General features: G+C 34.7%; 1 protein-coding gene across 2 annotated transcripts in view; it reads right to left on the bottom strand.

The window, feature by feature from the left end:
• RFX3 (regulatory factor X, 3 (influences HLA class II expression)) overlaps nucleotides 1-24262 on the bottom strand; it is a 262431-nt gene that overhangs the window by 142775 nt on the left and 95394 nt on the right. For both annotated transcript variants that reach the window (XM_004677634.2, XM_004677633.2), the window contains one exon: nucleotides 10552-10676. In XM_004677634.2, the coding sequence (XP_004677691.1) occupies nucleotides 10552-10668 (117 nt within the window). In that variant the 5' untranslated portion in view covers nucleotides 10669-10676. The remainder of the gene's footprint in view (nucleotides 1-10551; nucleotides 10677-24262) is intronic.

Here is a 24262-nt window from a genome sequence, read left to right on the forward strand (position 1 = left end):
TCCATACACTACACTCTGAGTAACCCTGCTCTTTGCAGTCATTTTTCTACCTCCTTTTCAACAGGGTATTTAATAAGTAAATCAATAACCTATCTTCAGATCTGTAAAATGCATTGTAGTGTACAAAGCACCATTACAACAATTTTTTTCCCTCTGGTGTTAATAACAATTCTGGGTAAACTATATATTTAAAGATAAAGAAACTAAAGCTGGGTGTCAGAAACCAATGTTACTTCAGTTACTTCTTCCTTTGGAAACACTTCCTGGAGGAAATTATATTATAAATAATTTTTATTTGGAACTTAACAGTTTTTCTTTCTTTCAGATGCTGATGTTGAGCAGGCTCAGCTATATATTGAGATTTAGTAGAGTAAGAACATTTTTTTTTTTTGCAAAGATAAAAAATTCACCTGATTTGCTTTGTCAAGAGGGTGGGTACTTTATTAAAATTATGTTCCAAATTAGTAAAATTATATGTAACATAAGTGTGAATTATTATCCTAAAGGTTTCCACTCTTTTCTACTTAATGAAAAAATTATTATTAAGACAATTTAATCTTTCTAAGCAAAAAGGTTGATGTTGAAATTGATAGGATGATAAGTAAATTAGAAATTCAAGGAAATAACTATTTCTAAAAATAAAATTATAGAATCAGGCCCTCCCTGGTGGCGCAGCGGGTTAAAGCACTGCACTAAGAAACTAAAGCCACCTCTGCATGAGTTCGATTCCCGCCTGCCCCGGAGGCGACCACATGGCGAGGCAGACCTCTCCTGACCTGCCCGCTGCTTCCCTCAGCAGTGTACTTCGTCGATCTGCCTGTTCTGCTCCCCACTCTGTCTCTGGTGAATCCTCTCACCCTCTGCATCTCTGGCCTGTACCCCAGTTCTGTACGAATGAATAAATAAAAATCTTAAAAAAAAAATTATAGAATCAAAGAAAATAAGTTTATGTAATTCATCAATTTGTTGAAGAAGAAAATTTTCTGCAGTGCAACTCTGGGTGGAACTTTGGAATAGTTGCACTAAAAGGTAAGTTGAAGTCTCGGCTAGAAATTTCAGTCAGACTAAGTAAAATATTAATGTATTAGTCTTAAATTCTTAATCTTACATCCTAACATATCACTACATTTGATCCCAAATAGCTATATTTTATGAACTGAATAAAATAGTGTAGCTTTCCTGATCTTCACTGAGAAATCTTCACCCATTTTCTCTACTCAATATGGCAATTCCACTAGGTACTAATACAGCAAAGAGAACAAAACTGTCCCTAAAGGTCATATCAAGTTAGTGTCCCTTTTGATCAAGAGCCTAAGTCCCTTCTTATCTAGAGCTTAAGTCTACCTATCAAACAATTTAGAACAATAAAAGGAAAAGCGAGATATATTTGCATAGTAAATAAAATGGAACCAACTTTTATCTTTTCTTTTATTGTACTATTTTTATTGTGGTAATACTGGTTTACAACACTGGGTATTATTTAGAGGTGTAGGGTCATATCTCTTCAGATGTGTTTACCACACCACACCCACCACCAAAGCACCCACAATCCTCCATCATAATCCACTAGGCTCCCATCCCTTTTCCTTATCCCTCCTGATCCTCTTCTGTAGGCCTCAATTCTTTGTCAAATTTTTTGGTGCAGCTTTGTTTGTTCCTTAGTTTTGTTTCTCTATTCCACACAAGAGTGAAATCATTGGTATTTATCTTTCTCTTTCTGACATTTTGTTTAGCATAATCTCTTCCAGTTTCATCTCTATTGCTGTAAACATGATTTCATCTGTTTTTATAGTGCATATTACTTCATTGTGCGTATACCACATCTTCTTAATCCATTTATCTGTCCTTGGGTGAGTTTGTTGTTTCCATACCTGTACTAATTATAAAAAGTGCTGCAATAAACACATCAGTGTATATATCCCCTCCTATTACTGTTTTTACAATTTTCGGGTGGAATTGCTGAGTCATATGGCAAATCTATTTTAAATATTTTGAAAAAAATTTATACTATCTTCCAAAGGGGTTGAACCAACCCTCAACAATGTACATGGGTTCCTTTTTCTGCACACCCTCATTAACATCAGCTATTTCTGGTCACTTTTGTATGGGCCATTCTAAGGGTTGTGAGATGGTATAATATATTTTTGATTTGTAGTTCTCTATTACTACTGTTAATACTACTATCATTAACAATGAAACAGCAATAATAAAGTAATATACTAAAGTCTTTAGGTATATATCAAATTTTTCTAAAGATTTATTTATTTATGCATACAGAACTGTGGTACAAGCCAGAGGTGCAGGGACGGTGAGAGGATTCACCAGAGACAGAGTAGGGAGCAGAACAGACTGACTGACAAAGCACACTACTGGGGGAAGCAGCTGGCAAGACAGGAGAGGACTGCCGCGCCATGTGGATCACTTCTGGGGCGGGGATCGAACTCATGCTGAAGTGACTTTAACTTCTTAGTGCTGTGCTTTAACCCACTACACCACCAGGGAGGGCCATATGTCAAATTATCTAATGAATCCATTATTTAATATCTGAAGGTAAGTGTAAGCTAGATAATACACACATGAGAAAATTGAGTCTCAGAGAGGCCTTCCTAGTGGTGCACGGAGTTGAGTTTCAGCATTATGAAGTTGTCTACAGACACTGCAGCACAAGTCTGATCCCTGGCCAGGGAGCTGGCTCACATGGCACTTCAGGATTCTCCCATCTCACCTGCTGCTCCCCTCAATAGTTTTTCTCAGTCCAGCCCACCTGTTCTGCTCCCTGTTCTGCCTCTGCTGAGTCTTCTTACACCTCCCCACCAGCTCTTGTATTTATAAACAAAAAATATATCTTAAAAATAAAACAGAAATTGTGTCTCAGAAAGACTAATTAGTCCAAAATCATTTAACTAGAAAGAGGAACAAGCTTTGAACCTATACTTTCTAATTGTGAATTTCACTTTTTATTTCTATATAACCTACTTTCCTTGATGAAGGAATTTTCAAAGAAATAAAAAGAGGAAACTTTAAAGCTATGGAAGAGAGACAGACAATATGGAACAGTCAAGATAATTGTCAACAAAATTCAGAAAGATCCTAGAAAATATTATTGGATTTGGTTCTATCCAGAGTACGTAGTATCTACAGACATATGGTTAACTTCCAAATTTTACAGGATTAAGAAGTAGATATATGAAAGGGATTATGTAGTATATGACTCCATCAAGAAAGCTGATATTGGGGGTAATAAATGAAAAACACTAGGAAGGGGATGAAGACACCAAGGAGATTCCTGTGTAACACTATCCCAAATTCCTTACTTTGTAGCCCCCTAACTTCCCTGTACAGATTTGTCTGACTTTATTTATGCTTTCCTGTACCAGAAATACCCTATTCTAATATATTTTTCTTGTTAACTCCAACTTATCTTTTAGTATGCAGCTCAAAGTTCACATTCTTGGTGACACTACTGAATTTCACTCTCAAGAGTATTCTCCATCTTCACTACTGAATTATTTTGTATCCAGTTATATAATACCCATCTTCCTCAAAAGTTGGCTTCTGAGTTATAAAACAACCTAAATGCTCAGCTGTGACTAAGCATTTAGTATATATAAGGGAATATTGCTCAGTTATAAAAATAAAGGTGAATTAGAGAAACTGGAGGCTATTGTGCTAAATAAGACAAGGAAGAATGAGAAAGACAAATACTGGATGATTTCACTCAGATGTGGAATATAGAAAAATAAAACAAAGAATCAGATAAAACTAAACCAAACAAATCCTAGGAATGAGTCTACAGAATTAAGGTTTCAGAATGGGAGGGCAAGGATAGGAAGCAAAGAGGGTGGGTATCCCAATGGTCTATGGTAGAGAACTGTGGGTACTTTGGTGGTAGATATGGTGTGATCACATACATTTGAAGAGGGGTGAAACTACATCCCAAAATCATGCATAGTATTGTAAAATAATGCTAACTCAATTGAAACAAACAAGCAACAACAAAAACCCCAGAAGAGTAAAGAATGGATTAATCAATCGCTAGTGTTTGAGAACTAATAATTCCAAAAAAAAAAAGTTGGCCTCTTATAACCAGGTACCATGTCAAATTACCTTTTGAAACTCCACCATTCAACACTGTCTAGAACATTCCTCTTAAAAAAGCAGTATCTAGAACCTCAAACTCCAAATGAGAAAATATACTTAATATAACTTAACAGAGAAATAAAATGACTACTTGACCATTTAAATAGCAGAGCTCTTACTCTTTACTCAGAAGAGATGGTGAACTAAAAGATCTTCATATTAGACTGGCACAGCAAGATCTATATCAATTGTAAATAAGCATGTTCTTTGTTCTTTGAAATAACTTACTTTTTAATGTTGGAATATAAAAATTAGAACTTGGAGTTCTATAACAATATATAATTTTTAAATAAATATACTCTTTAATAGGCAAAACGAAGTCACTTATTTTTAAAAGGACATGCAACTGGAATTCATGCTAACAATCATTTTTTAGAATGTCTGCCATAGTCTTAATTATAAGAATGGTGTCCCCTCAGGCAACCAAGCTAATGAGAATGAAATCCAAAATAAAGCAAACCAGTGGAAATGTCTTTGTTTCTGTTGATTATGTGAGATAATGGTCTCAGAAATGAAAAGAATTCTATATGCTTAAGAAAAGAGGATACATAGAAAGCAAATCTCTTGACCCTGACAACAAAAGAAAGATAAAGGCAAGTTTAGATCTTCAAACTTGCAATGGGAGTTACTAAAGATATCAAATTTTGTTCCAACAGGATATTCTGCTAAAGATTTAACATACCATATAGTTTGATACATATACTATAAATAATTTTTAACATATGTTAAAAAAGGCGTATTTTTTTTTCATTAGGTGCTTAAGAAACTGCTGATTGTTTTCAACAAAGAATGCTCTCATAGGTACACTGCTAATGACTGACTGAGGTTTCTTTGTGGTTTGAATGATATACGTCATCACAGCAATTTAGCAAACATAAATGACCTACTGTTGAATGTGAGAAACAGGAGTATTCATATCAAACTTCAATTCCTAAAATCTCTCTCCTAAAGGCTAAGGCATCACTTTAAAGATACCTACAAAAAACTTATATTAAAGAAATACTTAAAATCTTTCTTAAGATTGTCCTTTGCTCCTTTGCTTAGAAGTTACCTGACAATACTGGTTGTACCTGCATTCCAAAAATGCCATTTATCCTTTTGATCAAAGGGTTAATGCTCACTCTTCCAAGATATACCATAATTTAGTAGGTAGAAATGTTAAATATATGACAGATTAATACTAACAAAAAAGGAAACAGTATAGCCACTAGTTACACCATTCATTGTAATAACAGAAATGACAGAGAAGGCATCAATGCCTAGACAGCTGATTTACATAAAAACAAAGGTTTTAATTGAATATAATTTTGAAATGACCTTTTATTACATAGAATTTTTGATGTGTCAGTTACACACCAAAGACTCACTACAAACACACTGAGTCCCTAGGCAGGAAAAGTAAAAACTACAGTATTATAAAAGAATCTGAACAAAGTAAACAGGTTCTTTGGGGGGAAAAAAATCCCATGTACTCAAATTTAGAAGGGCTTCATGCCTAGAGCTTCACTGGGTGAAATATAATGTTTAGAAGAAGCAGTATAGCTACAACATACTTGCCAACTATGAAAATCGTGTGCCATTTTCCCAGGAAAATAAATGCCACAGATGTTAGAGAACTAGCTTGAAAGACTTGGAGACCTGGTTCAAGGTGGTTGAGGAATTATCCTCCATGTTGGCAATATTTATGAAATACTTTGAGCGCAAGATGAAAACAAGAATAAAAATTCTCACTTTTGTATACATTCTACCTTGGAAAGAATCTAAACTGGCTAACTATGAGACAGCGTGAAATAGTAGAAAGACACTTTTTCTTTTTCCCTGTCCTGGAGTTTTTATTCATTTCTAGGAAAATCAGGGTCAGAATCCTCTCAGAATTAGGCATAAAATGACCAAATTGAAGAATACAAGAAATTATAACGAATCATACAAGGCGGGGAAGAAAAGAAGGAAGAATTCCAATCAGTTTGGACTCCATAAATCCAAAAATTCCTTGTAAAGATGGTGAGATAGGTAATATAAAAACTTTGGTTTCCAATTAAACTAAAAGTTGAAGTTGGCATTAGTTAATTTGAAAATTGGCATTCTACGATGCTTTGTCAAAAAATGAAAAATTTAAAAGATCAAGAAATTTGATATTTTATAAGATCTTACAAATTTTGCTCAGAATTCTCTTTCTGATAAGACTGTCAGAGGAAAGGTAAAATCTGAATCTTTATAATGAAAAATAAATGAACACAGAAATAATTTTAGAATCAATATTTTGTGATACTTATTACACAGTGAAAATGGAGTCCAGAGGACTTTGAACTATATTTTAGGTTCTTAACATTTCCTGATTGCTCATTGTTACATTTGATATTATATATCCTCACATTAAAAAAATAGGTTTTTCTCTTTATACCAAAGTAGACTGCCAACACAATTAAATGCTTAATCAACAGAAGTACGCTCTTAGACATCAATGTCATAATTTCAAATTCGTCACAGGTCAGTGACAAAAACTAAAAGCTTTTAAAGGGATTCTATTCCAGTTTTAAAATCCAAGATTATATCAGCACTTAACAGTACAAAAGTATAGGCATATTAGAACACTACGAAATACTATAGCATTAATCTTACCAGTTATGAATGATTACAATCAACAGACACACTGTTAGAATGCACTAAGGGAACTTTAAACATGATGTTGATTTAATAGAAAAAACAAAGAAAAAAATGACAGGAGAAAAAATTCTTTCTAATAAGTCTGAAAGGATATGATATAACAGGCATCATAAAGAATATATACTATTCCACCATATGACATAAAACTTTGTTGATAAAAAGAAATGAGAATTCTCACCTTCACTTGGTGCAAGGGGAGGTAAAGTATCACCTGCCTTGAATGCCCTAGAGAAAAAGGCTAACTTGTGGAACAGCCTGTTGGGAATGAGCCATATGGCATAATTCAGTTCTTTCCAAAGTGTACTCCATGTATACATGAGATTATTTATTAGGAGGAGGTAAAAAATGTGTGTGTAAGAAAGTGAGAGAGAAGAGACCTTCTATTTAAAAGATCATGAAATAGATTTTTCACTTCTGGAGGTAATTTAGTTTTTGTTTTCTTTAATATACATATTCAATATTTTAAAAAAAAGTGATTATACGTAAGAAACATACAGATCCCTTCCACAAACTCCAAGCAATGAGTTGACTGGCCCTTTTATAACTTTGGGGAAAGATTTATTTTTAAGTTTTGTGTCTACACTGAGGAAAACCAATTACAGGTGACATAAGTGAATTAGTACAATACCCAACCTGCCTCCCTATCTAATTCCCAGGCAGAGGAAACTAAGAAATATCATATTGAAAATGAGATGCTTAAAAAGTTAAAAAAAAAAAGTCCAGTTAAAGGACCCCATGTTTAAGTTAAAAATAATACCATTAATTCAATTTTAGTCCAACAAGTTTAAATATAAAATAAATCAATTTATTTCAGATATCACTACTCAGCCTAAGAGTCAAATACCCTTAGCACTCTCCCTTGTTCCTTCTATTTTCATTTCCCAAAAGAGTATAACTTTGAATCCCTATGCTTATTCTTTAGGAAAAGACTTCTCTTTCCTTTGCATTTTTAACTGTAAAACATTTGCCAAAGATTCTACTTGAAGTTAACAAGTTGCAGGCAAATCTCAAGATAATGTTTTATGACTTGCTCTTTCTCACTTATTTTCTCACTACTTTGTAGAAGAAACAACAAACCAATGTTTTCATAATCCTTATGCAAAATTATTAACAGGCACAAACAGTATTATTTTGTCAGTGTCTTACTCAAGTAAGCCAAAAGTGTCCAGAGTATTAATAAACCCTGTTAGTAAACAGGTAAAGATGAATTCATCCTCAGTTTTTTAAATGAAATGAATCAACTCTCCAGACCTTTGAGACAATTTTCACAAAGCATATTTATGTCACCATAACATCCAGGAACTTTCTAACCATTGCAAGGTAAAATCCCTGCCCATGAGGTTTATATATCCCCTCCTTTATTTAGTACCTCCATAAGCCAATTATATACAAATATGAGAATGATTTCATCGGTATTGTGACAAAGGCAGTTTTTTTGCTTTACTTGAGATGAAAACTTAACAATTACCGTGAGAGATACTACACTGACAGATTCAGATAGTTCAGCATAAGAATGAAGAACCACTGGCACCACAGAAACCAAAACAAACTGTATCAGTGGGTAAATGGAAAAGAACAAGGGTCACAGATGCAGGGCTGTTAGCTCAGCCACGAGATGTAGGAGAGGAGAGGACAAACACCGTGGAGGAACACAACCTTGATCCACATCAAGCTCATACATACAAGGAGTTGGAGTGATCTACATTAGCAGGAAACCCAGTAAGCAAGACAACCGAGAAAGTTCTCTAGGCCCTCAACCCACCGATTGTTACTGAACTAATGATGTTCACTGACAAGCAAATAGACTGCCAATTCACTGGTCAGGAAAATGAGAAAGGAAAGAAATACATGGTACCACAAACACAAAAGACCATATTGGCAACAGCAGATAACAACAGTATGAACTTAGAAGTCAATCAAAAAAAAAAAAAGAAAAAAGAAGAACACAGATTTCTGGAGAACAAATAAAATGCTAAAGAATTACTAATTTATAACAAAGTAAGAACTTATAATTGAACAAGGAAATAAATGCTGTTTGAAAACCTGAACTGCCATAAGCCATTGAGTGAAACTGGACCACTGTCTAATACCATATACAAAAATAAATTTGAAATAGATGGAAAGAATTGTATCTAAAATTTGAAATCATCAGCAATTAATGAATTGCCTAAGGAATTAATTGCCATAGGAATTATTGAATGCCTTAGAAAATTGCTTTTCTTTACAAAAAAATTCTACCTCTCAAACTATCAGTGATGTGATTCCAAAATCAAAGATCTAACTTGAGATACAGACTCATTTTTTAAAAGTACATGAATAATAACAGCAATATTTCTCTTGACATCAGCTATAAAGATGTGTTCAGGAACTTGACTCAAGTGGCAAGGGAAATAAAAGAAAAAATTAAAGTAAATGTGAAAACTTCAAACTAAAATGTTTTTTCACACCAAAAGAAATATGTAAAAAATTAAAATATATGCTGCTAGATGGAAGAAGATATTTGTACATCATAGGTCCCAAATGGTATTAATATTCAAAACATAAAAAGAACTCCAAACACTCATCAATAAAAAATTAAAGAATGGGCACAGGTTCTAAACAGAACTTTCCAAAAACATACAGATGGCAAATAGGCATATGAAAAGATTTCATCATCTCACTGTTTGAGAAATGCAAATCAAATCAACAATGAGGTATCACCTCTCACCTGTGAGAATGGCTATTATCCAAAAGATAAGAAGCAGCAGGTTTAGAGTGCATGTGGAAGGGAATGTTTAAATATGGTTGATGTAAATTGGTACCATTATTATAGACAGAAGTATAGATACTCTGGAAAAAATTAAAAATTGAAATTCCATACAAAACTGTTAACCCACTTTTGGGGAAATACAAAAACACAAATTCAAAGATATGTACCCCAATGCATTGCTTAAAATAGTCAAAAGGTACAAACAACATTAGTGCCCATTTGCAGACAAATGGGTAAACGTGGGAGATATATATCTACACAGAATTACAGAGCTATAAAAAGAGAAAACCCTGCCATTTGCAAGGACATGGGTAGATCAAGCTGATATAAAGCAGACTGAGAAAGACAAACACCCTATGATTTCATTCATATGTAGTATAAGGATAAATTAAGCCAAAACAATGATTTTATTTTATGGAATAAAACAAATATAGTGGCTATAATAAATGGAAAAGAAGGCAGGTAAATTGGGGGAAAGGGAATAATGGTTTAGGGAAGGACAGAAGCGAAACTTTAGCACGGAACTTAATGTAATATACACATGTGCTGATTCTCAATAATATGAAACATTTGAAACTGAAATGTTACAATAATTCAATAAACAGGAACTAATTAAATGACTGCTGATATTTAAGTGTGAAAGAAAGATAGATTTGTGATAAAGAATGGGAAGGAAAAAGAGGAAAAAACCTACAGGGTGGTCAAGTCAGAAACAAGCACTCTCAGAAGAGGCTCTTTCAAAATAGATATCCTTTGAATATTTATCTTTCTATTCCCATACTTAGAATTTGTATCTTTGTATCCTAATGGTCTAGCAGAGAAAAACCTGGCAAATCCAGAAATGTTTGTGAAACGTTTACTGAGTTAACCTGAGAATGACCTAATCCTATTTTAGCACCCACTGGGCCAGAAACGATATTATAATCCAGGTCATTTGGGGGCACAGATTTGCTGAAAAGTCAGCACATTGAAAGGCACAGCAGCTAGCAGCTCCTTACCTGTTGTTGTACTGGGACTTGCTGCACCACCTGTGTAGGCACTGCTGCTTGACTAGCCACAGATGTCTGCAAAGTCACTGTCGAACCTGTGTCCGACCCGGTCTCTGATGTCTGCATGATGGTCTCTGAAATATATTAAGAGAGAAATAAAGCATTACATTTCCTCCTTGCATGATTCGCTGAATTTGTTCCTAAAATTCTCTCCTGAGACTTCAACTCTCAGAATACTTCTTACCCCAACATACTGTCAAGATAGTCCTTACATATTTATAGTCAATGTGACCATTTATTTGGTAAATACAGAAAACTACTACTTCAATTTTTCTTAAATACCCATTATTTATCTCTTATATTGATGTTATTGTGATTAAACTTCATTTAACTCTACCTTCCTCTCTTGTGAACCACAGTCTAAAATTATATCAAAATAGTTATTTCTCAGAACACAAATCTTAACTGGATATAAATGTCATAAAATGTACTTTTTTTTAAGATTTGATTTTATTTATTTATGAATACAAAAAGCTGGGTGTAGGCCAAAGGTTCAGGCAGTGAGAGGGTTCACCAGAAATAGAGTAAGGAGCAGGACAGGCAGAGGTACTGAAACACACCGCTGAGGGAAGTAGTGGGCAAGACAGGAGAGGTCTGCTGTGCCATGTGGGTGAAGAGCTACATAGCAGGAGATAGAACTCATGCTGCAGTGGCTGGTAATAGCTTGACAGCACTGAGGCTTTAAATCCTGCACCACCAAAGAGACCCCATAAAATGTACTTTCTAGTCATTTTTTATAAAATATTAGGATGTCACTGGATATGTACAATTTTAAAATAACTATTTCTAAAATCCTTACCAACTTATATTTAGAAATAATTTTAAAAAATGTATATCCCAAAACCAACTAAAATAACCCTAAACTTAACCAAATGATTAAACTCACTAGTTCTTCTCTGCCTCTATGGTATGGCCTAGTAGTAAAATCAAAGTTAAATTCCATTCTTACACCAACACAGCCAAACATTAATGTTCAATATTTTGAAAAATACGGAAGACCATATTACATGAATGAGATTTGTAAACAAAAATTTTATTTCTGTCTTTTACAATTCATCATGGCACATTTTTCAGTTTCCATGTGCCTGACATACTAATTTAGGATTAAATTATGCAATGTAGGCCCCTCCCTGGTAGTGCAGCACAGTACTGCAAGGCAGCCATCTGCTTCATGTGAGTTCAATCTCCGCCCTGGAGGTGATGCACATGGTGCAGCAGACCTCTCCTGACCCACCTGCTGCTCCCCTCAACAGTGTACTTCCTTGATCTGCCTGTTCTGCTTCCTGCTCTGTCTCTGGTGAATCCTCTCACCACCCGTGGTTCTGTAAGGCTAAATAAATAAATCTTTTTAAAAAATTTTAAAACTAAATTTTGCAGTGTATACACTAACAAGGATGACTTCTCAGAATTCCTGGTGTAGACATTCATATTTGCTACAGGCACAAAAACAATATTTAATTGGTAGCCTAGAAAAAAAAATATTTCATTATGTTTTAAAATATAAACAAGTACAGCAAACATTAAGAAAGTTCTACAAGAATATTCAGTTCTTTCACGTAGAAAATTAACCCTAGCATCATTACTCACAGTATGATCTTTTCCAGCTTTCGCAGTTCCCCTGCGCCCCCACATCCTTTTCTATCATCTCATTCAACTTCAGAAATGGACATGTGAAGCTACCTAATCTACTCTTATTATTTTACAATAAGGAAACTGAAACCCAGAGAAGTTAAAAGCCTTATACCGGTGAGGGGTAGAAAGGGAACTAACTAGGTTTTTTCATTGATTCAGTGCTTAATTTTCCTGGACCTTGACATTGGCATCACTTTAAGTGACTGAGTATGCCTATTCTTTTGTTAGCTAAAATCCTAAAACAACACAATATTTCTTAGCATATATACAAGATAATAGCAGTAACAGCACTGATTATGTAACATAAGCTAAGGAATCTTAAATGTTTTACTGTTAATTCGCATTTCACAAATAATTTATTTTTTCAAGATTTACTTATTTATGCATACAGAAGTGGGGTATGCCAGAGAGAGGTGCAGGGCCGATGAGAGGATGCAGCAGAGACAGAGTGGTGGGGAGGCTGGGGTAGAACAGGTAGATCCAAGAAGTACATTGCTGACGGGAACAGTGGGCAGGTCAGGAGAGATCTGCTGCACCATGCAGGTCACCTTCTAGGGTCGGGGATCAGACTGGTGCTGAAGTGGCTACTGCTAGCTAGCTTTGTAGTTCTGTGCTTTAACCTGTTGCACCACCAGGGAGGGCCCCTGACAAATAATTCATTTAACAACAGAATGTGGTTGGTATGTTTATAATCTCCACTTGCAGATAAAGAACCTCATGTACACAGAGTGAACATAGGCTTGGGTTTAAAAATTAAATGGAATAGGGCCCTCCCTGGTGGCCTCCCTGGTGGCACTGCACTAAGAAGTTTAAGCCACTTCACATGAGTTCAATCCCCACCTGCCCCAGAGGTGACCACATGGCTTGGCAGACCTCCCCTGACCCGCCCACTGCACCCCTCAACAATGTACTGTGTTGATCTGACTGTTCTGCTCCTCACTCTGTCCCTGGTGAATCCTCTCACCCTCTGCATCTCTGGTCTGTACCTCAGGTCTGTATGAATAAAATAAAAAATAAATTATTAAAAAAAATTAAATGGAATTGATGGAGACTCTGGCTAATGCCCTATTTTCTTGTTTCAGCAAATGTTCAACCCCAAGAAATTTGGATTTGTGGGAAGGTTAATCTGTACTTGGCAGTTCTTCTATTTTTCCAAAACAATCTTAAAGTCCAGATTATTTATATGATACCTCCCATGTGGCAACTTTATTTTTTTACCAAAAGCAGCACTGATTTCCAAATATTAACATGCACACATTGCTACTACGCATCTCTTTGGCCTACCATTAAGGCCATGAATATACTCATAAAGTTTGAGGATGACAATATTCACCACATAAAACTCTTCTCTTACCAAAGTCACATATGTAGGGAGTAGGAAAGGTAGAATTGGACTAACACTAAACTTTATGCACTAAACCATCAAACCATGTTGGAAGATATAAATTCCATAATACATGTTGCACAGGCAGAAGTGAAGAGAGTAGAGAAAAGCAAACTGGTGAACTTTCAGGTGAGAAAGAATGAAAAATTACCCAACTACGTAAAAGGAAAAACCTATACAGAATACAGCAGGGAAGGTAAGAGAGTCACAGAGAGCTTTCATCTAGCTTCTGCCCCTCTACACACAGCACATCCAAACTGGGACTAGAGCCCATTCCAGGACAACCAATAATTATTCCAAGACATCTTCTGTTTACTCTTAGCTACTGTTCATTACCCAGTTTCCATGGCTCCTGGACAATAGGGTCATGCCAGTTAATAAGAATTTAGTCTCCAGAATTCATATTCATTTTTCCTTAATGGAAAAACTTTATTCTTCTCTAACTGCACTGCCTTCGTCAACTTTGAGCAAGAGATTTTCTGTCAAGATCTTATGCCTTAAGTGTACCTCAGTCACATCCATTCCAGAAATTGGATCAAAAAGACACAACCATAATTAGGCCTCTCATTTAACCAGTCATTTGCAGGTGCCAAGTAATACAATAAAGTGCTTGAAATATATCTTCTCATTTAATCCTCAGAAGATCTCCCTTAATTATTATTTCCACTTTACAAATGATGAAACTGAGCTACAAATGGATTATAGAACTTGCTAAACGCTATACAGCTAGAAAAGGGAAAAGCCTAATTTCAAACAACAGTTTGTCTAATTCTAAAGTCCATGATGCCAACCAGGGTACACTGCTTTGCCATATCACCAGAGGGTTGCCATATCAACTTCAGATGGTTGATATGAACAGTTAAGTCTTTGGAATACTTTATCACTGTCTAACAACAACAAATGGACATTCTCTAACGTCAAAATGTTTTTAACTGTCTTTTCTACTAAGGTAATACTAAAATCCCAAAGTAAGTATTTTTACAGAGGCACTCTAATTCTGAAAACCTGATTTAAGATCAATTAGATCAATCAATCAGAATGTTAAAGTACATCTGAAGTTTCAACCCTCTTGCCAAATTTTGCTGAACAGATCACTTAAAGCCATTGACACATTCAGAGTATTTTGGTAGCTTTCCAACATTTCTACAAAGCAAGGATTATCACATGAGGGTAATGCCTTCACATGCTTGATTTGTAGGTTTTGTTTTAGACCCATATAAAGGTTTGCATGTGCATTTGAGGTGTTTCATTCATCTAGCAGTGGTTTCTGGTGCTTTGTTTATATTTGAGAGTAATTTAGTTAGTTTAATTCCTTCACAACCTCCTTTCAAGTGATATTTGTTTATCAGCCACAAATGCAGTCGCATTAATCCATTTTGATAAGCTAAATAAACCCCTGCAGTTTGTCCATGATGCAGCCCATATGTAAATGAGTTGTATATTCTTGCAGGAGAGACATGCACAATTTCAGTCTAGTCATCCTTGCCTAATGTGGCTGTCAGGTGTGTCAAGAGCAACAGATGCTTGTATGACAAAGGACCTTTTTATTCTGGCTAATTAAGCAGTTGGACACACCCGCCTGTTAACGGTTCTGCTTTGTACAGCCAGCTCTGGCTGAATCATGCGAATCTACAGTTAAATAGGCCACATTTTGAAAGAAGGCTAATTAACCCCTAGGAGAAGGAAAAGAATATTGCAAAACCCAGCTGCTGAATGCAACAAGATTAGCATTTCTTCAACCTGATGAGTAAAACCTAGGCAAAGCAAATGTGTTTGGAACAAACATGCATTATTGCAAGTTTAAAAGCATTCAAATGTTCTTTGTGGTACTTCCTGAAGATTATTTAATACACTCAAATTCACAGTTGGATTCCTTTTATCATATACAATGTACACGTCAGAATAAATGCTTTAATAGTCTGACCTAATCAATTACTTATCAAACAGAACTATATAACTGGGCTAGCTTAAAAATTGGTAGTATCCTTCTAATTTTAACTGCAGCTTTTTCATCCAGAAATAATTTGCACTCCAAAAAGAAAAGCCTGCAAAGTTGGGTACCACTACACTGACTATACTGCTTTTTTACACTGAGGAATGTAACAGGTTTTAATTCAGTGTAGAAAATAAAGACCTGTAATTTAATTGTCAACAACAACAGAATTTCCTTCCTTTTTCCTTAGTATAGAAAAACAAACAATACTAATCTCAATTCTTAGTGGAACTAATTTAGCAAAATTATTATGATAGTCAATTTACAGATTTAGTAAAAATGTGTCACATTTAAAGGTGACATTCAAGAATAAATTAATTAGAACAGATTTAGCATAAGCTCACTATAATACTATTTACAGGAAAAAGTAAGATTTTTCACAATCAAAAAATTAGCATTTTTAAAGCACCAATCTTGAATTTGACACTAGTATACATTTACATGTATTTACATTAATAAAAATGAAAACTTTACCACTAATGCTTTACTATTAATGCATTCTTGAATAAATATCAAAAAATAAATATTATACATCGTGCCCATATCAACTATAATCTACTAAAATTATTTCAATAATAGGTTAACTATAGGCAAAATGTTTAATCAAACAAGTACACGTTAAGTACATTCAATTACTATTTGTTACTTGCACTTCAACAAACTGGAAGAAAAAGTATGCGAATAAGTGACTATGTATGGCTTATCATAAATAGTACAGTACATTTTATTATTATTTATATATTGTAGGTCCCTTATATTAGTAAAATTTATAAACCTAAAAAACTTAGGCAATTAAAATAAGCAGAGTTTTTGTATGGAAAGGACTGCCAATATTTATTTTCCTAAATATAAAATTAGTATGAAAAATACAAAGACTTTTGACTATACTCAAGTAATGATGAAAAATATTAAAAGTAATCCAATTATTTAAAAGAAAACTGAGCATAACAAGCAACTTAAAAGAAGACAATAAGCCTTTTTTTTATACTATTTTGTACTTAAAATAATGGGGGCATATTAGAAATTATATAAACACACATATACCTAATTTATAACACTGATGTGATAAATTTACCTATAAACATAAAATACTATTAATGTGGCTTTTCTCCATCACATCTAGTACAAATGAAATAAGCTGGTTAAATAAGCTTTTATAAACTATAACCAGCCTTTTTATTTAAAATATATCTCTGTAAAAAGTATATTCATTATAAAACAAAAGGTTTTATCAAGTCAACAAATCAAGTTAACTGAAGATATGTGAAAAGAAAATTCATCATTTTCTGTTTTATAAAAGCTCTGCCTCTTTATTTAGGTTTAATGTTATATTCTTTATTGCTGTGTACTAAATTTATCTGCCTAAAAATGATGGATTGATAGTACTGTAGACTGTTCAGCAGCTATCTTCCTGTGTTAACTGATGACAGCGATTAATCTTGGAGATGATTAATCAGCATACTGGTAACATATACAGTTGCCTGGGTAACTTTTTTACTTTTCAAACAAAGGCTTTTTTCTCTTTAATTCTTCCCTTGACTCATTATAGGTTATAAAAACTTTCTTTAGGAGGAGAAAATCAAATCAAAGTATTGTAGTAGGTTTTATCTTAAAGGACTAATTACTTAAAAAAACATCTATTAATATATTACTGAAATCAAATTGCTTAAATGATGTAAGAGTTATTTTAGGAAAATGAAACCAGTTGCTTGTCTACTCAATCACTGGTGCCATCCATATTTGTCTTGCTCACATTAATGAATTAATAAGCAAATCAGTCTTACCTAGATGACATATGATTAAAATGGAGTACCCAGATAATAGTTCAAATAAAAACTATTTTCTATTAAAATTTTCTGTTTTTCTTTTGCAAGGAGGTTCTGAAAACAAAGTGATGTAATATACAGAAAGTTTCTTCCCTTTGTCTATGAGAGAAAGCTACAAATGGCTCTGTCTCTCGGTCTACCCAATTCAATCCTAAGAATTCTGAGAACCTACTGGATAAAATATTTAATGATGATGGCACTTACAATCAAAAGGTGACAAACAATGAGCTTTTATCATAAATCTATTCTGTTTCCTGTTTAGAGATAATAGTAATATCATTTATTAAGTACTTACTATGTGATAGTGTTTGGTATCTATTTAACCCTAATATGACCCACAAATATATATTTAAGTATATATTTCCATCTAATATGAAAGGAAATTAAGATTTAGAGAGATTGAATAACTTGTTCAGAGTGGTTGAAGTATTAAAAGGTTAAGTCCAGATTCTGCCAGTCTCACTCCAGTGACACTCTTGTCTATAGACTCTAGATGGTCACAGAGAGATCAGCAGTAGTGAGGCTAGGTTGAAAGCACGTTTAAAAAGAGGATCACAATTGGTGAAAACTGTGGGCACTAAGAAAGAATGTAAATTTGGTCAGATAGACACAAATATCACATGGCTAATAAATATGTACTGTGTCTAATATGTGATAAATGTGCTCTTTTATAAATTCTTTGAAGCTATAGTTTATATGACATGGAAAGTTATATTACAGATTAAGAAATCTGCAACTGCGTTCACAAAATATTTTATATACAACAGGCAGTAATTCTTATTTTCTTTCAAATCTGTCCTATAAAAACAAACAAGAACTCAGTCAAATGTATATATATATATATATTAGATAAACACAAAGATTTTCACTCAAGTATTGCCTATAATATCCAACAAACAGAAATATTCATAATTAGGAAACATTTTAATTGTTTTATAGCCCTATAAAAGAAAGCTACATAGATTTATGAAAGCCAGCATGAAAATTTAAAATACCTTAAATATAAAAGCAGATTGCCAAATAGTTTGTAACTTAACATGCAATCTTATTCACAGACATATTTGCGTGCTTTGGAGAAATCTTGAGGATACAGTACAGGCTGGGCAATGGGAGGAGAAATGGACTCTTAAAATATGGACTTCTCAAACCAATGATTATAAATTTTGAATGTTCTCAATTTTACCCTGGACTTACTGGTCAAAAGCCACATAGGATCCAGAGACCTAGCGCATTCTGGAACTGTCCCAAAAAGACAATCTTAAATTCTATAACCTAAGACAGTTCTTATAACCTCAAAAATACCTATAAAGGTAGATATTCATCTGTTCAGTTGTTAGGCAAGAGCTCTGTCTCCATTAATGGTAAGAAGCTCAAAACTTTCAGAAGTTAAAAAACAACTTTTCAATATTTCTAATGGAAAAGGCCTTTTTCAAAATATACCTGGAGATTATCTACAAATCTATTCATTGCTAGTTCTATGACCTTTGTCATTTTCTGCTAAAAGAAGGAAGTAATAATAATACACATTCTCAAAGTCAAATATGACCCCTGCCTTATGACACTGCCCTATACATATTCTCCAATCCACAATCAAAAATAAATTCCAACTCTGCTCCCTTGTATACAAATTGAGAACACTGGTGTCTCTCCCAAAGATCTCAAATTAAAGAAAGGATCTAGGCAGGGCATCTACGTGTTTAGTCCCATCCAATAAATAAATTTTAGAATAGTTGTAGAGTTAGTTGCTCAGTTTTCCTAAATACCCTGATTTTTTTTTCTCTTTTTCCACTATACTCAGCAAAGTCATTCTACCCACACCAATAGGAACATGAAGTACCTATTCAACCTTACCTATTGAGAATTAAGAAGGTGCTTGCAACTAGAACTCCCAAGCGATATTATGTTATCTAAGATAAGAGCAAAGGGAAGGCAAATAATGGGTGAAAAGTCACAAAATCTAAGTGTATAGTACTGCCACAAACAGGTGGATATTCTTTGAATTTTATAGGGAATGAAGGCAAGAACAGGAATTTTTAGTTTCTTCACACTAGAAAAGGCTCCAATAACAACTTTCTTCTTAGATTTTTCTTGCCCACACAAAAGATTTTTCTATTTTTTTTCTCTCTCATTTCTTTTTCTTTTTATAAAAGTGAAGAATAGTCTTGTACAGTTCCTAACTATTCTAATGACAGGTTCAAAGAGATCAACACATCTAAAAGGGGAAAATAATACTGTATAATAACATGGCTAATAATGGAAACAATATACCCCATTTTAAATGTACAGCATCTTAAAGAACTGAATTCTCATTACTGCTGTTTTTTTGGCAAATGTAATGAACATGGGTGTGGGTGGGCTAGAGAACAAATCTATATATTCACACACAAATTCTGAAAACACTGTAAAACAATGCTATTAATCAAAGAAATTCTTACATTAACTTTCATTATAAAATGCATGTTGAAATACAGACTTGGAACACATGGAAGTCTTTAGACATGGCCAAATGAAAAACTTACTAAGACTGAAGTAATTAGCCAGTTCTGTATACTAACAAACTTAAAAACTATTGTTCATTTTAACATTCACTCAATAGTTTTATCTTCTAAAGTAGGTTATCTTAAGCTATGTCATAATCTGTAGTTAATACTTTTGAGGGAATTATTAATATACTTAAAATCAAAGTTATCTTCATTATGGTTTTATTTTTTTAGGATTTATTTATTTGTGCCTACAGAACTGGGATACAGGCCAGAGGTGCAGAGACAGGGAGTGGATTCACCAGAGACAGAGTAGAGTGCAGAACAGAACAACTGAGGAAGTACAATCTTGAGGGGAGCAGCAGGAGGGTCAGGGGAGGTCTGCCTGCCATGTGGATCACCTCTGGGGTGGGCTGGAATCAAACTTATGCTGAAGTGGCTTTAGCCTCTCAGTGCTGTGCTTTAACCCGCTGCACCTCCAGGGAGGGCCTGCATAAATAATCTTTTTTCTTTAAAGATTTATTTATTTATGCATACAAGAATTGGGGTACAAGTCAGAGCTGCAGAGGAAGTGAGAGGATTTAAAAGAGACAGAGTGGGAAACAGGTAGATCCACTGAAGTAGACTGTTGAGTGGAGCAGCAAGGACAGAAGAGGTCCACTGTGCTATGTGGGTCAGCTCCCAGGCAAGCCTGGATTAGAACTGGTGCTCAGTTGGCTGGTGACAGCTTGATAGAGCAGCTTTAAACCCTGTGCCACTAGCCAGGTCCCTCATTATGATTTTAAAAGCAGTTGTCATTATGTATTTTAAATGTGAAAATTCACATATGAGTTTAATTTTTTTTATTTTCCCTCCTCCTCTTACACTTTGATGACCTTTCTAGGATGATGAAAAGAGGAGGGTGTCAAACTTTATTTCTGAAAGTACATTAATAGGCTTTACCCCAATCCTTAATTTTACCATCAAATATTCAAGGGGTCTTTGCAGTCACCATCTTCATTTTTGCAATATTGACATGATTCCTGATGTCTTGACATCTTGTTTTTGCCACATAACTAAGAAAAATGTCATTAATGAAGTCACTGAAGAACAATCTCTCAATCTATAAATTCCATGATCTTAATTTTCAGACTCATTATACTATCAAATTACGCTTAAAATTAATAACAATTTCTTCCTTCTTGAAAACTTCTTCCTCCCTGCTGCCAAGGGTATTCAATTTTTCTTTTCTTTTTTTTTCAACTTGTCTGGCTAGTCTTTCTGTTTCCCTCAAAAATTTAATTCCTTCCCTCTGAATATATCAACAAGTTGAATTTAGAGTGTCCCTTGGCTTTCTCAATACTGTTTTGAAGAATCAAGTCACAATTATTATCTATATGTGAATAACCATCAAATCTTTAAGTATAGCCAATTCCAGAATCTTCTTTCTAAGCTACATTTCTGCATTTTTAACTACTGGTTGAGTCTTTGACTTGTAGAGTCCATCATGGTTATACATCCAGCTGTTACAATTAAGCCGTCAAAGTCCAGCATAAATTTCCATTACTTCTATAAAATCAATTGTCAGATGGCCAGTAACTCCTACTTTATGTTAGGGATTTCTGCCCTCAATGTGTACAAAATCTACAAAGAACCTAGGACAAAAATAGCAATCTTGGAATCCTGACAGTATTTTCCTCCTTTCTCTAAGAAGCCTAAAAGTAAGAGCTAACTTCTTTTCCCTCTCATCCCTCACATCTAAGCAATCTTTGAAACTAGTAATTGTTCATCTTAAAAGCCTATTCAGATAACTCTCTTTCTAGAGTTCAAAACACTTTCTGCAATAGGCCTCTCAGTGCCCTCAGGAAAAACCAAAAATTTCAAAATAAGGATTATAAAGTGGTTTAGAATGTATCCGCTGCCTAACTTCTTAAGAGTACATATAAAAAACATAATTATATGAAAATACTCTCAATTCCCAAAAACAAAGAACTTTGAACAAGCAGTTGAAATATTTTATTCCTACTAACCATCTCTTACCTTCACTTCATCATTATTTTCAGGATGAATTCCACAGTGCCCAGATAGCCTCCCTAACAACCACCACTCCTTCCCCATTTTCTTAAGAAGACAGAATCTGGTGTCTTTCCAGTTGTTCAAATTGCTCCCTATTTTCACTCAGAGAACAAAAACTATATTATAGTGTAATTGTCTCTCAAATGAAATTATAAACACAATGAACACATGGATTTTATTTTTTTATCTACAAATGTGAAATAGTACTTAAGATTCAGAAGATCTTCAATTTTTTTGAATGAACAAATAAACTCAAAATGGGCAAGACCCTACTGAAATATTACTCAGCATATGCGGTGTCAGTAATATTAATACTTTGTATTTTTTAAGATTTCATTTATTAGTGCATACAGAGCTGGGTACAGGCCAGAGGTGCAGGGGTGATGAGAGGATTCACCAAAGACAGAGTGAGGGGGTAAAACAGGTAGATGCAAGAAGTAGACTGCTGAGGGGAGCTGCAGGGAAGACAGGAGAGGTCCACTGGGACCGGGGGATGGAGGGGAAATGAGGGAGGAGAGAAGCTGCTGAAGCTGCTGCTAGCTGGCAATGCTGCACTATAACCCTCTGTGCCACCAGGGAGGACTCTAATACTTCATTTTTAAAAGATTTTTATTTATTTACTTATTTATGCATACAACAACTGGGGTGTAGGCCAGACATGAGGGCAGTGAGAGGATTCACTAAAGACAAGAGTGGGTAGGAGAACAGGCAGATCTACTGAAAGATACTGATAAGGGGAGCGGTGAGTGATACAGAAGACTGCTGTACCATGTGGGTCAGTCCAGCTCCCTGGCCAAGGATTAAACTCATGCCAGACTGGTTGGTGATAGCTTGATAGCACGGAGACTTTACCCTTGCACCATCAGGGAGCAATGGTATTATTACTTAAAAATTCTGTATGAGGGGCCCCTCCATGGTGGCGCGGCGGGTTAAAGCACTGCACTGAGAAGCTAAAGCCACTTCCGCATGAGTTCGATTCCCGCCTGCCCCGGAGGAGTCCACATGGCATGGCAGACCTCTCCAGACCTGCCCGCTGCTCCCCTCAGCAGTGTACTTCGTCGATCTGCCTGTTCTGCTCCCCATTCTGTCTCTGGTGAATCCTCTCACCCTCCGCATCTCTGGCCTGTATCCCAGTTCTATATGAATAAATAAATAAATCTTAAAAAAAAAAATTCTGTATGAGGACTCTCCCTGGTGGCACAATGGGTTAAAGGATTGATTATGAAGTTCTCTGAAGCCACTGAAAAACTAGTTGGATCCCAGACCAGGGAGCTGACCCACAATGGCATAGCAGACCTCTTCTGACCTGCCCACTACTACCTCAGCAGTGTACTTTCTCAATCTGCCTATTATGCTCCCCACTCTGTCTCTGGAGAATCCTCTCACCCACCACATCTCTGGCCTGTACCCCAGTTCTGTAAGCATAAATAAAAAATCTTTTTAAAAATTCTGTGTAATTTTATGAGAACCATTTTCAAAGTTTTTCATTAAGAATCTTCCCTCATAACTTTCTAAAATTGCTATTATGTCAGAATTATCAACCTCCCTATTCTAACATTTGTAAGTCTAAACATAGTTTGTGTATATTTTTTAATAAAGACAGAATAAAGGTTAAGTAACAATGAACAAATTAACTATTCAACTATTGCTCTGAACTGACACATCATTTCCTGTGTTTTATTAAGTACACCTGATTCACTGAATTGTGGATTCAGATTCAATGTTCTAATCATGTCATCTTTGAAAAGGTGGTCTGGTATGCTTCCTTTGTTTTTATGAGATAGAGACACTCAGAGATCTTGTAATTTTCACAAATGAAATTTGAAGTATAAGTAATTAGCTTAATAGTAATTGTTCTAACTTCATCATTAATTAACCACTTGAAATTTATTTGAGCTTGGCAACAATCAACTGACATTCTTCTATATTCCCTTAACAAATCATTGAAACTTTTCACAAAAAGGTATTTCAGGAAGTCTCTACTAAAAAATTAGTTAACATTAGTGTAAGGACTTTAAATGTCTAATTTTTTTTCTGTCCAGAACTCCAGTGAAACGCTTACTATTATTTATCCCATATTTTATGAATGAGAAAATTTGGATCTAGCTTAAATAATTTTATAAGTCCCAAGGTCACATAACTAGAAATGGTCAGAATGAGAACTTGCATATACAACATTACCTCCTAGGTTCCAGAGCTAAAGTATAGTTTTTTTTCCATTCTTTTTCTTATTTACAAATCCAGGGCATCTTTGGCACATGCATCACAGGTTGTTGATCCTCGACCTTTA

The sequence above is a fragment of the Condylura cristata genome, unplaced genomic scaffold (genome assembly GCF_000260355.1).
Source record: "Condylura cristata isolate star-nosed mole 26May11 unplaced genomic scaffold, ConCri1.0 scaffold00006, whole genome shotgun sequence".
Lineage (NCBI taxonomy): Eukaryota > Metazoa > Chordata > Mammalia > Eulipotyphla > Talpidae > Condylura > Condylura cristata.